The 15968-nt window shown below is 43.6% G+C and overlaps 1 protein-coding gene across 1 annotated transcript in view; it reads right to left on the reverse strand.

The window, feature by feature from the left end:
• Nucleotides 1–1070: 1070 nt before the first annotated feature.
• The window catches only part of myo15aa (myosin XVAa), a 183966-nt gene continuing 169068 nt past the window's right edge, over nt 1071–15968 (reverse strand). The window contains exons 61-62 of the mRNA XM_072267294.1: nt 3588–3728; nt 1071–1579 (exon numbers count right to left, since the gene is read on the reverse strand). Of these exons, the coding sequence (XP_072123395.1) occupies nt 1478–1579; nt 3588–3728 (243 nt within the window). The 3' untranslated portion in view covers nt 1071–1477. The remainder of the gene's footprint in view (nt 1580–3587; nt 3729–15968) is intronic.

Consider the following 15968-nt stretch of genomic DNA (forward strand, 5'->3'; position numbering starts at 1 on the left):
CTGATAAAGTTTGACACATGGTTTACATTAGTTTTTATTGCAAGGGTGTGTTTGTAGATAATTGTGTGAAATAATTAATTATCCCATTGTTATTTGAGATTGTCGGCATGAACAGATAAAACATGCTAAATCAAGCCTTTAGGCAAAAATGCCGTAATCTCCTGGTTCATATTTTTTACTGTTATGCTGTATGTATTTCATTTTGTGCTGTTTTGCGAGAGCGGCTTGCTTTCTGTTTACGTTTGGGTTATTGTTGAAGATAAGAGCCTGCCATCTAATTAGGATGGTCGAATTGAAGGGGAGGTTTCTCCAGTGAGGTACACTAAGGTTGGCCTTGGGGGGTTTTTCTGTGTGGTTGGAGGGGAATAAAGAGGGAAGACGCTGGAGAGAAGCGGTCGTAGGATCCGACCTGGAGCAGGATCGTGGTTTGACGAAGCCCAGGGTGAGATCGATTGAGTATCAGTGACTTGAGGGAACCGTGAGCTCCAACTTGTGCACATCAGACTGTTTCATTAAACTGGGCCCTTTTCTTCTTTTGTTCTTTTCTTTACTAACCCTTTAGTCAAATTAAGAATTATAAAGCTAAATCTTTTAATTACATGTGGTGTCCTGTCTGTTATTTCATGGCACTCATTTGTAACAGAGTATCGAATTACTCAGCATCCATTGAGGTGGGCTCGCGCCTCAACCTCACACATTTGGCGGGCTGGAGATTCTCTTCCCTAGACTTATGCAGCCGAGGAAACCCAAGTGCTTCAGTGCAAGGGGAAAACAGGCTGAATTGTTCTAAATATTGACTTAAGAAATGGAGATAACCTGTTAAAACTATTTTTAAAAAATTACCATTGCAGATGTTATAAATGCTAATCCTTTATTAATATGTGTTTTTTGGGAAATAAAATTCAAAGCAATCAGAAGCAGTTCTTCTCCGTGTTCTCAAAAAACAAGTGATTAAATGCATTTATGCAATAAATTGTACAAAACAAAAGTAATTTTTTTGGATCCTGTTGAAATTAATACAAATATTTAGTAGATGATTCAACTCTAGTTTTATAAAAATATACCACATTTACTGAAACAATGCATGCACCAAGTCTTTCAATTCTATTTAAAAATATAGAGATTGGGTGTAAATATAGAACTCGTAATAGATAGAAGCTGTTGTAGACTCAAAGTCATATTCCTATTTCAACGGACATATTCAAAATATACCTTCAACAAGTGATGTTGTACTATTGCACTTTTTCACTGTACCAATATTTGACAGCTAAAAATTTTAAAAATATTTATTTTCAGTTATTTATATTGAGGTTGACAGTCTTGCTTTTACATTTCTTTGATATTTAATATCTTATCTTCTGTAATGTAACAGATGACATGTTTATTTTTGGAGTGTTCACATGTTCATTTTACGGCCTGATGAAGTGATGAGGGTGCAGTTCCTATTTTCGGATCCACTGGCTAAACGAGGGCCATTTCAGAGCAAGGTAATCTCGCTGGGTGGGAGGGTCAGCCTCTTCTCTCGGGCCAATAGCATCGCCTCCATGTGCATGGCTGTAACTCGGCACATTTCCAGACCCTGCAGGAGAACGTATCAGGTGGTTAACAGAGGCCCCATCACGATGCATCCGAAAAAGGCTATTCAGTCCTTTAAGCTGTTCCATTATTTTATTAGAACAGGAATGAACTGTATGTTAACTCCATTTATCTCAAAGTGACACTGTTATGGCTGGAACACTCTTCTGAAGTACACATGACACAGGCCACCTTTGTACACAAGCTTGAAGAGCAATTGCTGGTAGGGTAGTCACGTGTGGAGTGTGCAGCATTAGGTTCTGTCCTTTTCATTTTCCACACCAATCGGCATCTTGCAAGTAGCGGTACATCATTTCCATTGCTAACTTGAGAAACTAATGTCACTTGCAAAGATCTTGCTGATGCATTGCCCACTGAGCCTTTGAAAGGCTTCTCTATTCCCTATCAGTTTTACTTGTTCCACGGACTAACTTTCCAATCAGTTCACTCTTCTAGTACTTTGAATTCCATGAGGAGTCAAAGAAGCTGCAGTAGGTTGCTCTCAATTGGCCAAGCTTTTCTTGTGGACAGTGGTTCCTTCGCAATTACTGATGCATACACTGTGCTATGCCACAGCAGAATCAGATCACACACTTTGCGACTCCATCAGTCTAAATTAAGGCAAGGTGTGATACTCCGGTTTGCTGATAGTGTGCAGCATCTTTGGAAATTAAATGTTTCATTACTTTTTTAGCATGTCTTCATAGCAATGAGTCTTTGTTGAGGAATTCAAAACAGGACCTGCCATGAGTGAGCAGCTACCAGCCAGGGCTTCACAATGCTCTCAGTAAACTGGATTTGGACTGGACCTCTCTACTGGCCACTCTTTCCCAGAAAATCAAAGCTAAAGAGTGCTATTCGGTTGAAGAGAAAGCCTATCTAGAGAAGAACAACACCATGCCTATTTCTACGTGTTAAGAGCCTATTGAGAAATTTGTCTCCCAAATTTTCAACAGGACTTTCATTTGCTATGGCATTTTTTTTCTGTCATAAAAACTACCCCCAAATGATATCTATGGAAGTGCGCATGCAATCAGTGTCTCCAGTGTGGCTTTGAATCACAATGGTCGCAAAACAATAGTTCAATTTTACTCATAGAGGTTCTGCAGACCCATTTTTGTTTCTGAAATGTTTGTTGCTTATCCATTTATGAGATGTAAATGCTGACAATGCTAAAACTTATTCTCCATCCCCATGAAACTATGCAGTGGTGGCTTGTATGATTCTGGATGCAGCTGGTGCATTTCCAGTGCCACCACTTCCAACATCTTCGAAGGCAAGTCATCACGTCCTGAGAGCATAATCATCTTTCATTTCTGTTCCTTTTTCCAGGTACAACTGCTATACCAAAGAGCCAGCACAGACTAGATAGTAACCTTCTGCTCAGTAAATTTCTATAATTCCTGACTTGACATTATGAATACTAAAAATCTGAGCAGGCAAAGTTTTGTAGTTTATTCTTCTGCTAGTGTTCCCATTAAAAAATCACTGCAAGCCTAACCCCACTGCACTAACGGGACTGCGCCTTCGCACCTGCCGAGTGGAAGAAAGAATATTTTCCCTACATCTCCATCATGTGACTTGCATAGATGATTAGATTTTGTACCATTTGTTCAGGCGGTGGGGGAGTGGGGTGGGGTGGGGTGGGGTGGGGTGGGGTGGGGTGGAGGGGGGAGGGTTACTGTGTTTGCATTAAAGTATAGCAGTGCACATAAGAAAGCCACAAAAATTCTCCTCTCAAGGAGTGACCATTTTGGAGACTTGTCTTGAAAAGTCTGCATTGGCCCAGGCTGATCTTGGGGGGCGGGGGGTGGTGTGGAGCGGGGAGAGGAGATAGCATTTCTCCTTTAATATCCTGTATCCTTCATGTAATCAGATTCACTTCTGGATGAGCCGGACAGATTTTACAGGACCTTGCCTTAGGTGACGGACACGCATTATGGAAGGAGTAGATTTGCTTCTATATCTAATTATTTGTAGACAATCAATGTTCTCACACAACTTTCCCATACCTGGTCAAGCTGAAGTTGCATTATTTCTTGAGACATCAGGTCCCCCAGTTTAATCTCAACGTATGGATGGCTGTTACTGGGACCCAATCGTTCAGTTAGTGAGGACTGTACCTCCTTCAATGAGAAATTGACCTTCAGCTCCTGCAGAAAGTGTCACAATAATAAGTTATAATGATTATGAAGATATCTCTTCCAACTCCAGAGCAAAGCTTCACAGCATCTCACAGCTTTATATTGGAATTGGATTGTATTAGATTAGTTTATTGTTAAATACACCAGGGTGCAATGAAATTCCTTTTGTGTGTGAAGCTTTCAAAGTAAACAGCAAACAGGGTAACAATAAATACATGAGTGGTGTGGCACGTATATATGTTGTAACTGGGTTACCTGTCTAGACATGCCTGGACACGCCCCTCTGCTGACTGCTCCTGCGGCTCCTCCCACACATCCCTGAATAAAGGCGATTGTGCCATTGCTCCTCCTCTCAGTCCAGGGCAGACACTCAGCATGGACATGGGTCCATTTTACTGTTAATAAAAGCCTTTCAGTATTTACTCTACTTCCAGTCTTTTGGAGTAATTGATAGTGCATCAAGTGGTGCAAAGATTGTAGTGCAGTCTGAAGTCTTGCTAAACTGACAATGACGGAAAACAGAGGGGCAGAACTAAGAGAACAAGAACATGGCAGCACTATGTGAAAGCCCTGATTGGAACAGTAAGGAAGAGACTGTTCCAAAGTCCGAACATCCAGGCATTTAAGCTTCTTTATCCTCCCCCAGAAGATAAAAGTGAGAAAAGGGAATAGTTGGGGGGGGGGCAGGCTTTGCTGACAATACTATCAGCCTTCCTGAGGCAATGCACAGTGAGGATGAAATGGATACAAGAAAGAAGTAAGACTATGATGGAATGAGCTGTTACTACCATTCTCTGCATGATCCATTGGTCCGGAGCAGAGCAGTCGCCCTACCAGACTGAGGTACAACCCATCAGGATATTTGCTATAGCACATCGGTAGAAGGCTGAGAGACTCCTCGTGGGCAAGTAGAATCTTTGCAGATGCCTAGGGAAGTAAATATGCTGATGTGTTTTCTTGATCCTGCATCAGAGGGACTAGATGAGGTTGCTGTTGGTATGGATGCCTCTGAACTTGAAGCTGTTGACCATCTCTCCAGCAGCTCAGTTGATGAGGACAGCATTGTGCTCGCCTCCCCAGCCTGAGCAGCATCTGGATCGGCTCCTATTTTCCTGTCATCGCAACAAGTCAACAATCGATGCCATTGACAACAATTTCATTGGCTCTTCGATCAGTTCTGGAACATTTGGACAATGAAAATGCATACACCAGGATGCTCTTCATTGAGTACGGTTCAGTATTCAACACTATCCTCACTTTGAAAGCTCTAAAATCTGGACTTTGGTACCCTCCCTGTTCAACAGGATCCTCGATTTCCTCACTGGTAGATCCCAGTTAATATGGATAGGCAAAAAGTTCTCCTCTAGACTCACCAGCAGCACAGGTGTGTGCTTACACAACACAGGGCTGCATGCTTACCCCACTTCTCTACTCACTATACTTATGACTGCGTGGCGAAGTACGCACCCAATACTACACTTAAGCTTGCTGGTGACATCACTGATGATGAGGCGGTGACAAATCGACATATAGAAAATCCGGTTGAATGGTGCGACAACAACAACCTCTCACTCAACATAAGCAAAGCCAAGGAGCTGATTATCAGCTACAGGAGGAAGAAGCTGGAGGTCCGTGAGCCTGTCCTCATTAGGGAACAGAGGTGGAGAATCTCAGTGGCTCTAAATTCCTTGGAGTTGGAACATACCAGAGGATCCCATCCTCGAACCAGCGTACAAGTGTCATCACAAAGATGGCACAAGAGTGCCTCTACTTTATTAGAGGTTCATGTCAGCAAAAACTTTGACAAACTTCTACTGATGCACAGTGGAGAGTAACCTAACTGGTTGTATCATGGCCTGGTACGGAAACACTGGAGCCCAGGAAAGTGATGGCTACAGCCCAGTCCATCACAGGCAAAGCCCTCCCCACCATCTTAGTACATTTACATGGAGCGCTGCCACAAGAAAGCAGCTTCCATCATCTGAGCCACATCCCCCCTCTCACTACTACCAAATGATGTTTCACTGTAAGTTTCAATGTGCACGTGATGAATAAATTAATCTGAATCTGAACCTGAAACCATTGGGCAAGAGCTACAGAAGCCTCAGGTCCCACACCTCCAGGTTCAGGAACAGTTATTACCCTTCAATCACCAGGCTCCTGAGCCAGCATAGATAACTTCACTCGGCAAAGCTCTAAACCGATTCTACAATCCACAGCAAACAGGAATTCTGCAGATGCTGGAAATTCAAGCAACACACATCAAAGTTGCTGGTGAACGCAGCAGGCCAGGCAGCATCTGTAGGAAGAGGTGCAGTCGACGTTTCAGGCCAAGACCCTTCGTCAGGACTAACTGAAGGAAGAGTGAGTAAGGGATTTGAAAGTTGGAGGGGGAGGGGGAGATCCAAAATGATAGGAGAAGACAGGAGGGGGAGGGATAGAGCCAAGAGCTGGACAGATGATAGGCAAAAGGGGATACGAGAAGATCATGGGACAGGAGGTCCGGGAAGAAAAACGGTGGGGGGGGACCCAGAGGATGGGCAAGAGGTATATTCAGAGGGACAGAGGGAGAAAAAGGAGAGTGAGAGAAAGAATGTGTGCATAAAAATAAGTAACAGATGGGGTATGAGGGGGAGGTGGGGCCTTAGCGGAAGTTAGAGAAGTCGATGTTCAGACCATCAGGTTGGAGGCTACCCAGACGGAATATAAGGTGTTGTTCCTCCAACCTGAGTGTGGCTTCATCTTTACAGTAGAGGAGGCCGTGGATAGACATGTCAGAATGGGAATGGGATGTGGAATTAAAATGTGTGGCCACTGGGAGATCCTGCTTTCTCTGGCGGACAGAGCGTAGATGTTCAGCAAAGCGGTCTCCCAGTCTGCGTCGGGTCTCGCCAATATATAAAAGGCCACATCGGGAGCACCAGACGCAGTATATCACCCCAGTCGACTCACAGGTGAAGTGTTGCCTCACCTGGAAGGACTGTTTGGGGCCCTGAACGGTGGTAAGGGAGGAAGTGTAAGGGCATGTGTAGCACTTGTTCCGCTTACACGGATAAGTGCCAGGAGGGAGATCAGTGGGGAGGGATGGGGGGGACGAATGGACAAGGGAGTTGCGTAGGGAGCGATCCCTGCGGAATGCAGAGAGAGTGGGGGAGGGAAAGATGTGCTTAGTGGTGGGATCCCGTTGGAGGTGGCGGAAGTTACGGAGAATAATATGTTGGACCCGGAGGCTGGTGGGGTGGTAGGTGAGGACCAGGGGAACCCTATTCCTAGTGGGGTGGCGGGAGGATGGAGTGAGAGCAGATGTACGTGAAATGGGGGAGATGTGTTTAAGAGCAGAGTTGATAGTGGAGGAAGGGAAGCCCCTTTCTTTAAAAAAGGAAGACATCTCCCCCGTCCTAGAATGAAAAGCCTCATCCTGAGAGCAGATGCGGCGGAGACGGAGGAATTGCGAGAAGGGGATGGCGTTTTTGCAAGAGACAGGGTGAGAAGAGGAATAGTCCAGATAGCTGTGAGAGTCAGTAGGCTTACAGTAGACATCAGTGGATAAGCTGTCTCCAGAGACAGAGACAGAAAGATCTAGAAAGGGGAGGGAGGTGTCGGAAATGGACCAGGTAAACTTGACGGCAGGGTGAAAGTTGGAGGCAAAGTTAATAAAGTCAATGAGTTCTGCATGCGTGCAGGAAGCAGCGCCAATGCAGTCGTCGATGTAGCGAAGGAAAAGTGGGGGACAGATACCAGAATAGGCACGGAACATAGATTGTTCCACAAACCCAACAAAAAGGCAGGCATATTCTAGGACCCATACGGGTGCCCATAGCTACACCTTTAGTTTGGAGGAAGTGGGAGGAGCTGAAGGAGAAATTATTAAGAGTAAGGACTAATTCCGCTAGACGGAGCAGAGTGGTGGTAGAGGGGAACTGATTAGGTCTGGAATCCAAAAAGAAGCGTAGAGCTTTGAGACCTTCCTGATGGGGGATGGAAGTATATAAGGACTGGACATCCATGGTGAAAATAAAGCGGTGGGGGCCAGGGAATTTAAAATCATCGAAAAGTTTAAGAGCGTGAGAAGTGTCACGAACATAGGTAGGAAGGGATTGAACAAGGGGTGATAAAACTGTGTCGAGGTATGCAGAAACGAGTTCGGTGGGGCAGGAGCAAGCTGAGACAATAGGTCAGCCAGGACAGGCAGGTTTGTGGATCTTGGGTTGGAGGTAGAAACGGGAAGTGCGGGGTGAGGGAACTATAAGGTTGGTGGCAGTGGATGGGAGATCCCCTGAGCGGATAAAGTCGGTGATGGTGTGGGAGACAATGGCCTGGTGCTCCTTCCACAGGCTCACTTTCAAAGACTTTACAACTCGTTTTCAGTGTTAATTTTTATCTGCACAGTTTGACTTGTTTGTCTTTTTATGTACAGTTTTAAAAATTCTGTTGTATTTATTTCTTCCTGTAAATGTCTGGAGAAAATAAATCTCAGGGAAGTATATGGTAACATATAGGTACTTAGTTAATAAATTTACAAACGTTTGTACTTTGAACTTTTTTAGATTAGATTATGAGGAGACTCAGTCCTCGTTTATTGTCATTTAGAAATGCATGCATTAAAAAATGATATAATGTTCCTCCAGAATGATATCACAAGAAACACAGGACGAACTAAGACCAAAACTGACAAAACCACATAATTATAACATATAGTTACAACAGTGCAAAGCAATACCATAATTTGATAAAGAGCAGATCATGGGTATGGTAAAAAAAGAAGTCTCAAAGTCCCGATAGCCTCATCATCTCACGCAGGCGGCAGAAGGGAGAAACTCTCCCTGCCATGAACCTCCAAGCGCCGCAAACTTGCCGATGCAGCACCATTGGAAGCACCCGACCGCAGTGGACTCTGAGTCTGTCCGAAAACTTCGAGCCTCCAACCAGTCCTTCAACACCGAGCACTGAGCACCATCCTCTGCCAAGTGCTTTGACCCCGCCCTGGCCACCGAGCAACAAGCAAAGCCGAGGACTCGGGGCCTTCCCCTCCGGAGATTCTGGATCACACAGTAGCAGCAGCAGCGAAGCAGGCATTTCAGAAGTTTCACCAGATGTTCCTCTGTGCTCTCACGTCTGTCTCCATCAAATCAGGACTGTGCACGGCACCCTACTTGATAAATAACAGACATCACCACCAGAGTGGCCGCTGTGAGCTGCGTCGTGCTGCCATCTTTTCCTCTCCAACTTTGAACTGGTTCTTCCTTAGGTCAACCACCAGATCTTTCATACCGCTGATGCTAAGGGTTAAGTTGTTGTTCTGACAACAAGACGTAAGGTTTACGATCTCTTCTTATACTCTATCTCATCATTGTTTTCGATCCAGCCGGTAACAGGGGAATCATTGCCGATGTTAATGACTAAGGTGGCACTGTATTTGGACCAATAGCCATGAGTATGCATAGAGCAGAGCAAGGAAATAAGCACCCACAATCCTGGGGAGCAGCAGTTTTAATGGTCAGGCTGGATGAAACATTATGACCAATTCTAAACGATTGAGTTCTGCCGGTCAGAAGTCTGGAGGCCAGTTGCAGATGGAGCCCTAAGGCCAAGATCCAGGGGTCGAGAGGTGATCTTGTTGAAGGCTGAGCAGTAAATTATGAATACCAATTTGACATATGTATTCTTGTTGACATTATGTAAAGCTGAACGCAGTGCAGGGAGATGGTGTCCTCTGTATACCTGTATGCAAAGTGCCAAGTAGTCTAGATTGTTTGTGAGGTTGGCGCTGATGTGGACCAACACTAATCTCCTTCTCTGTAACTGCTCTCATTTATCTATTAACAAAGCGACTCTGTAAACTGAGCGACACTGACCTCACTTTACCCTATCCAGTCCTTCCCCTACCTCTCTACTATTTAAAATTACAATAAAACTCCAAAAATCTGAAACCCCGGCTGCTGATATTTGGGACTACGAAAATCCCAACTCATTTTAATTCACTTTTTATAATGCTATGCAATGTTTTAAAGCACTCTCCAGTGAATGAGGTGAGTTCAAAGCAAGCATGGAGGCAGGCCCTCAGTGAGTTTAAAAGGAATGTGGCAGCAATGTGTCTGAAGGGATTATGCAAATAGCGTGCATATCTGCCCAGTCCCATCGACCTGCACTCAGACCATAGCCCTCCATACTTCTCCTGTAGCGGTTACTTTAAAACAAACCATAACCACTGAGAGACTGAGCCAGGATATTGGTACTGTACAAGGCACTTCCAAAATAACAAAGTTCCAAAGTTGACAAACCTACTTTTGATCCTTTATTACAAATCCAGCAAAGACGAACAATCTTGTAGCAGTAAAAAACAAAACTAAATTAACGATATTGCAATCTTAGCATTCAAATCAGCATTCAAATTAGCATTCTATATGTATTTAAGTGGTCTAATAACAATCTAGTTAACGTTCCAATAACCTCCCAACTAGCTTAACTAAGAGGCCAAACTAAATTAGCGTACAACAAAAAATTACCCTGAGGCTTACCCCCTCTCAACTAAACGAAACTAACAAGTGTAACTATACTCATTTTCTTCTGCCATGCCCCAACCCACATGACAAATTGCCATAATAAACATGCCACAAAATACAATCACCATCATCATCAGGTGCCATGCCCAGTTTGAACTTTGACTGCCATGGTCCACACGCTCCTGTTTCGGGTCAAGTGGATCAATTCATTTCCAGTTCTCTGGCTGCTGTCTCCATCATCATTTGTCTTTGTCTTCCTCTTGCTTTGTTCCCTTCAATCTTTCTTATAATTACCGTGCATTCTAACTCCTCTTTCCTAATCACATGTCCAGTGAAGTTACCTTGCCTTTTCATGATCTCATGCTTTATTTCTCTTTTTGTGTTTGCTCTGTTCATGACATTCTCATTAGATATTTGTTTCGTCCATGATATTCTTTGCATCTTCCTCAAAAACCACATCTCTGCTGTTACAATTCCTTTCCTCATGTTACCAGATACTGTCCAACATTCTGAGCCATATAACGTAACTGGATAAACGTAACATTTCAGTACTCTGAGGTGGGTCGTCATGCCTATTTTGATATTGCTCAGTACACTCTTCATTCTCGTAAAGGTGTCTTTTGCCATCCCTATTCTTCTTTTGATGTCCATGTCGCACCTGCCATCTGATGTCACCCAGCTTCCTAAGTAGCAAAAGTTCTGTACTTGTTTTATGTCTTCCTCATTTATTCTCAGCCTGCAGATAGGATTCTCCTTCTTTATGAATATCACCATACATTCTGTCTTTTTGCAATTGATAGATAGACACATTTTTGCACTTTCTTCAACAATTATATCAATTAAGTTTTGTAGTTCTTCCTCCGTACTTGCAATTAACACAGTGTCATCTGCATATCTGAAATCACTGATGTTTTCACCACCAGCTTTGATTCCCAAGATGTCTCTTATTTTTTGTAATATTGTTTCACTGTACACATTAAATAAATCAGGGGAGAAAACACACCCTTGGCTAATGCCGCACTTGATTTTTGTAAATTGACTCACTTCTCCATTTATTCTCACAGTGGCAGTTTGTTCCCAGCACAGATTTCTGATTAGGCAGAGGTCTTTTGAATCTAGATCTAGAGTTTTCTGTAATATTTCAAATAACAAAATACAATACGGATAGAAAATAGATATATGGCTCCTACATCCCAGCCTCTAATTATTACAACTACATATTACTAAAATTTCAAGGACAAACATTTTAATATTTATACAAATCTCTTCTTTCTTTTTTCTTCTTCCAGTCAACTCATATATCAGTTATCTAAGACAGAGGTTACCATCACTTTGCCCAGTACAGAGTGATCTTTACCACCACAATCTGTCAAGGCAGTGAGTCAAGTCAAAGTCATGAAGTTTCCGGAAATGTAGCTCCTCAAACCTCTACCTTCTGTAGAAGACAAATCTTGGTTATAGGCCTGTCCACACAGCTGGTTTTGGTCTTGATGCACACCTGCCGCACAAATCCTCTTCTGTCTGGAAAGACCTAAATGACTCTTCCCACCATACATGAGTTTCGAGGCACTGTGTTGTCAATTACAAGCACGATGTCTCCTGGCAGGAACTTGCATTTTGCAGCTGACCGTTTCTGACATTCCTTCAACTGTGGTAAGTACCCCTTGACTCACCATTTCCAAAACAAGTCTGACACGTATTGGACCTGTCTTCCTTTTAGAACACTCCTGGTGGTAAGAATGGTGAGGTTTTCAGAAGTTGGGTGTTAGTGCTTCCAAGTCATTGGCATCAGAGGAAGCCTTAGTAATTGGACGACAATTGATAATAGCCTCTACTTCACAAAGGAATATGTGGAAACCCTCCTCGTCAAGAATCTGTACCTTCATGGTGGAATTGAGGACGTTTCAGACAGACCCGATCAATCTCTCCCATCTTCCTCAGTGATGTGAACCAGCCCGGCGGGGGGAGGGGTGTTTAGGGTTAGGATTTCACCGATCTGTGAATGATTCCACTTCTCAGTGGCTTCTTGCAACTCACGCTCAGCTCCAACAAAATTTTTGCATTATCAGAGCACAGTTCGTGAACCTGTCCTCATCTTGCTATAAAGCATTGAAGGGCATTAACAAAGGAATCTGTGCCTGAAGGAGATGCCACTCTGATGTGAACAGCTTGTATAGCTAGGCAGGTAAGTATGATCTCATACCTCTTCACTGTGCTCCTGCTCTTCACCTCAAAAGGCCCAAAGTAGTCCACTCCCACATACGTAAACAGAGGTTCATCTGGCGAGACCCTGCCCAGAGGTAGACCTGCCATGTGCTAGCATCCTGGAGCTGTGTACAACTATTGACAAACAACACCCTTAGACAGGATTCTTCTTATACCTGTATTAGCACTGGGAATCCAGCACTTTTGGCACAACCTGGATAACATGGTTACAGCCACCAAGTCCCACCTCTTGATGTACAGAATGATGTCTGAGTTATGAAGATCCTTTGCCAGTGTAACAGGATGATAACATGGCTGCCTTACTAAGCTGTCCACCAACTCTCAAGACACCATCTTCAAGTACTGGATTGAGCTTGAAAATATGGCTGTTCCTTTTCACACTTCCTCCCCTTTACAACCTTGAGAATTCACCAGTCCTGATGAAGGGTCTTAGTGCGAAATGTCAGTTGTTTACTCTTTTCCATAGGTGCTGCCTGGCTTGCTGAGTTCCTCCAGCATTTTGTGTGTGTGTGTGTTGCTTGGATTTCCAGCATCTGCAAATTTTCTCTTGTTTGTGATTGAATTCATCTGGAAAACTCTTTCATTGGAAAAACTCAATGATCTCCACTTCAGCCTTCCTGAGCTCCTCCACTGAGAGACAATCTCAGCCAATCTGACCTTTGGCCTTCTCAATCTCTCTCTTCAAAGAATACTCTTGCTTTTCTTTATCCAAGTCAGACTGAGCAAGAGCAATGTTCAATTGCTTCCTCTTCCAACTAAGGAATAAGAGCAGGTTCCTAAATCTAAGAATCCAGGTCATTGCCTTCCTCAAGCAGGTCCAAGAATGGACATGATGCATTATACTTGTTACTGCATCCACCTCCTCTTCAATTAGTATGGCATTCATTGTAACACTCCTCTTGACTTCTGGTGGATGTTCTCCAGAATGATCATGATTCACAGACCATTCCCTTTCAGGCCGAAGAAGATACTGAAACCCTGACACCCACGTCTCATTCTTCAGGAATGATTTCACCATCATCCCTCTGGAGGCCACATCTACTGGGTTATATATAGTGTTTACGTACCTCCATTGAGATGCTTGTGAGATCTTTTGAATTTCTGAAACTCTGTTTGCTATGAAGCTTTGGAACCTAGAAGTTTCATTCTTAATATACTTCCAGGTTCCAAACCTTCATTGCAAACAAAGTTTCAGAAATTCTATTAGTCCAAAAAACAGAGTCAGGAAGCTGTATGTGCAACTCCTTCTTCCACAATGTATCCACACAGCCTGCTGTCGAAGCAGCAGCGAGCTCCATACAAGGGCATGGAGCTACCCTCGATTTTCCCATAATGAAAGCACTGTACACCTAAGAGTGCATGTTATTTAACAATAGGGAGGCCACTGTTCCATAGCCATCTTCGCCTGCGTCTGTAAAGTGTTGTAACCATGCAGAAGTAACTTCTCCAAAATCTAGAGGTATCAAACACCTAACAACCTTGAAGCCTTCCAACTTGAAGAGTTCTTCCAGCCAGTTTGATCACTCAAGAGCAACTGAGCCTTTCCTTACATATCCCAACCAAGCCCTTCATACACAGATCTTGCTGGATCTTCTTAGCAGGTAGCCCCACTGGACTCAAGGTTCCTAAAAGGATCATAGATAGAACTAACTGTGAAGAGGATCTCCCTTCTCGTGAGTGGTCTGTCTTGGATTGTGATCTTAAACTTGAAAGTATCAGACTGAATGCACCATTGCACACCCAGTACTCTCTCCATTGAAGGTATAGCTTGATCTAAATCCCCAAATCCTTCAGCCTTTCACTCTTTGCTCTTCTGGTATCACAGCCAGCACACTATGTCTGTTGTCTATCCACTTTGTGAGTCAAAAGCCACCTTTAGCACAAACGAGCAAGGTCATGATAGAGAGACACCGCTTCTTCCTCAGAGGACACTGACACAAGGCAGTCATCAACATGGAAGCAATATAAAATTTTATCTACTGTTTCATGACAAAGCTGTTCTTCATTGTCTTCTGTGCAGTTCCTAAGAGTGAAATCGGCACAACTTGGTGATGAAGTTGCTTCAAAGAGATGTCCCTTCATTCTAAAAATCTCCATATCTTGGCTGAGGTCACCACCAGGCCACTGGAGAAACCTCAGCATATCAGCATCTTCCACAGGTACTTAAACTTGCTGAAACATTGATTCAATATCTGCCATGGTCACCAGTGGTTCTTTTCTGAATTTGGTTATGACTCCAATCAGTGAGCTAGTAAGGCCTGGTCCCTGTAAAAGCTGAGCATTAAGTGATATTCCATGAAAAGTTGCTCCACAGTCAAATACAACATGAAGTTTCCCTTTTCCAGGGTGATAAACACCATGGTGTAGAATATATCAGACTGTGTTCCAGATCCTCTGCTGGCATTCTTTTGGATAACCTTTGGAGATGACATCCTTCCTGAAAGCTGTGTAGTCAGTGTGAAATGGCAAATCCTTGGTAACCCTCTTCTTTAGATTTAGAGCACGCTGTTCAGTAATCTTCACCTTATTTGGCATGTTAACCTCTTTCTTTCTCAAAGGTAAACTAATCTTGTAGTGGCCATCCACCAGTTTTGCAGAACTTGCAACCAGCTCCATGAACTTGTGATTTTCTCTTGACAAACCAGGTTGTTCATCCTGACTGCATTCAGGAAAGTCTGCTTTGAACTGCCGCGACCAAAGCTCATCCAAGTTCAAAACTGAGGTCCTGTTAACCGTCAGCTCTGGCTGAGCACAGTCTCTTCCATCAGTGTCCCATTCACAGTCCAACTCAACATTGTTCTAATTGCATAGGCTCCATCGTTAACACTGCAAACCACATGCAACAGCTCCAATGCTTTAGGCACATTTGTCCCTATCAGCAGCTCAATTTCTGAATCAATCTCTGGCAGATGGACTTGTTTTAGGTGATACCGTCCCTGGAAATCCCTCTGTCGCGGTATGTTCCCTCTGTGGACAGGCAGACTATCCTGTGCATAGACATTAGGTAGTTCACAATAGTTTTCATTATCTAAACCAGCCACTTCCAATTCTGAAACAACATAGCTACTCACAATCTTCTCTTGAACTGTGGTGCGTAAGAGAATGTGCATCTTTTTTCCTGAGAGGTTGAGCTTGTTCATGAGGCTCACTGTGCAGAACACTGTGGTGCTTCCTTGGTCTCGGAAAGCATAAGTAACCACTGTCTTGTTACCTTTCTTAGACTTTAATTGTACTGGAACTACGGGAAGTTTACAATCACGATCACCAGGCCCTGCATGGCCATTAGATACCCGGACACCACTTACAGCTGTGTCTGACTCATTCACGGCTTCTTTTGATTCTGCATCCTTTTTATTGGAGTGAATATGAAGTGTAACGGGATGCCTGCCCACAGCATACCTTGCATAAAAGACGCTTGCTGATGTGTCCTGTACGCAAACAACCAAAGCAGACACCTTTTTCTTTTAGGAAGGCAGTCTTCACACTATGAGCCTTTTTCTGCAGCTAAGGGCACGAATCT

Source organism: Mobula birostris, chromosome 9, assembly GCF_030028105.1.
Source record: "Mobula birostris isolate sMobBir1 chromosome 9, sMobBir1.hap1, whole genome shotgun sequence".
NCBI lineage: Eukaryota > Metazoa > Chordata > Chondrichthyes > Myliobatiformes > Myliobatidae > Mobula > Mobula birostris.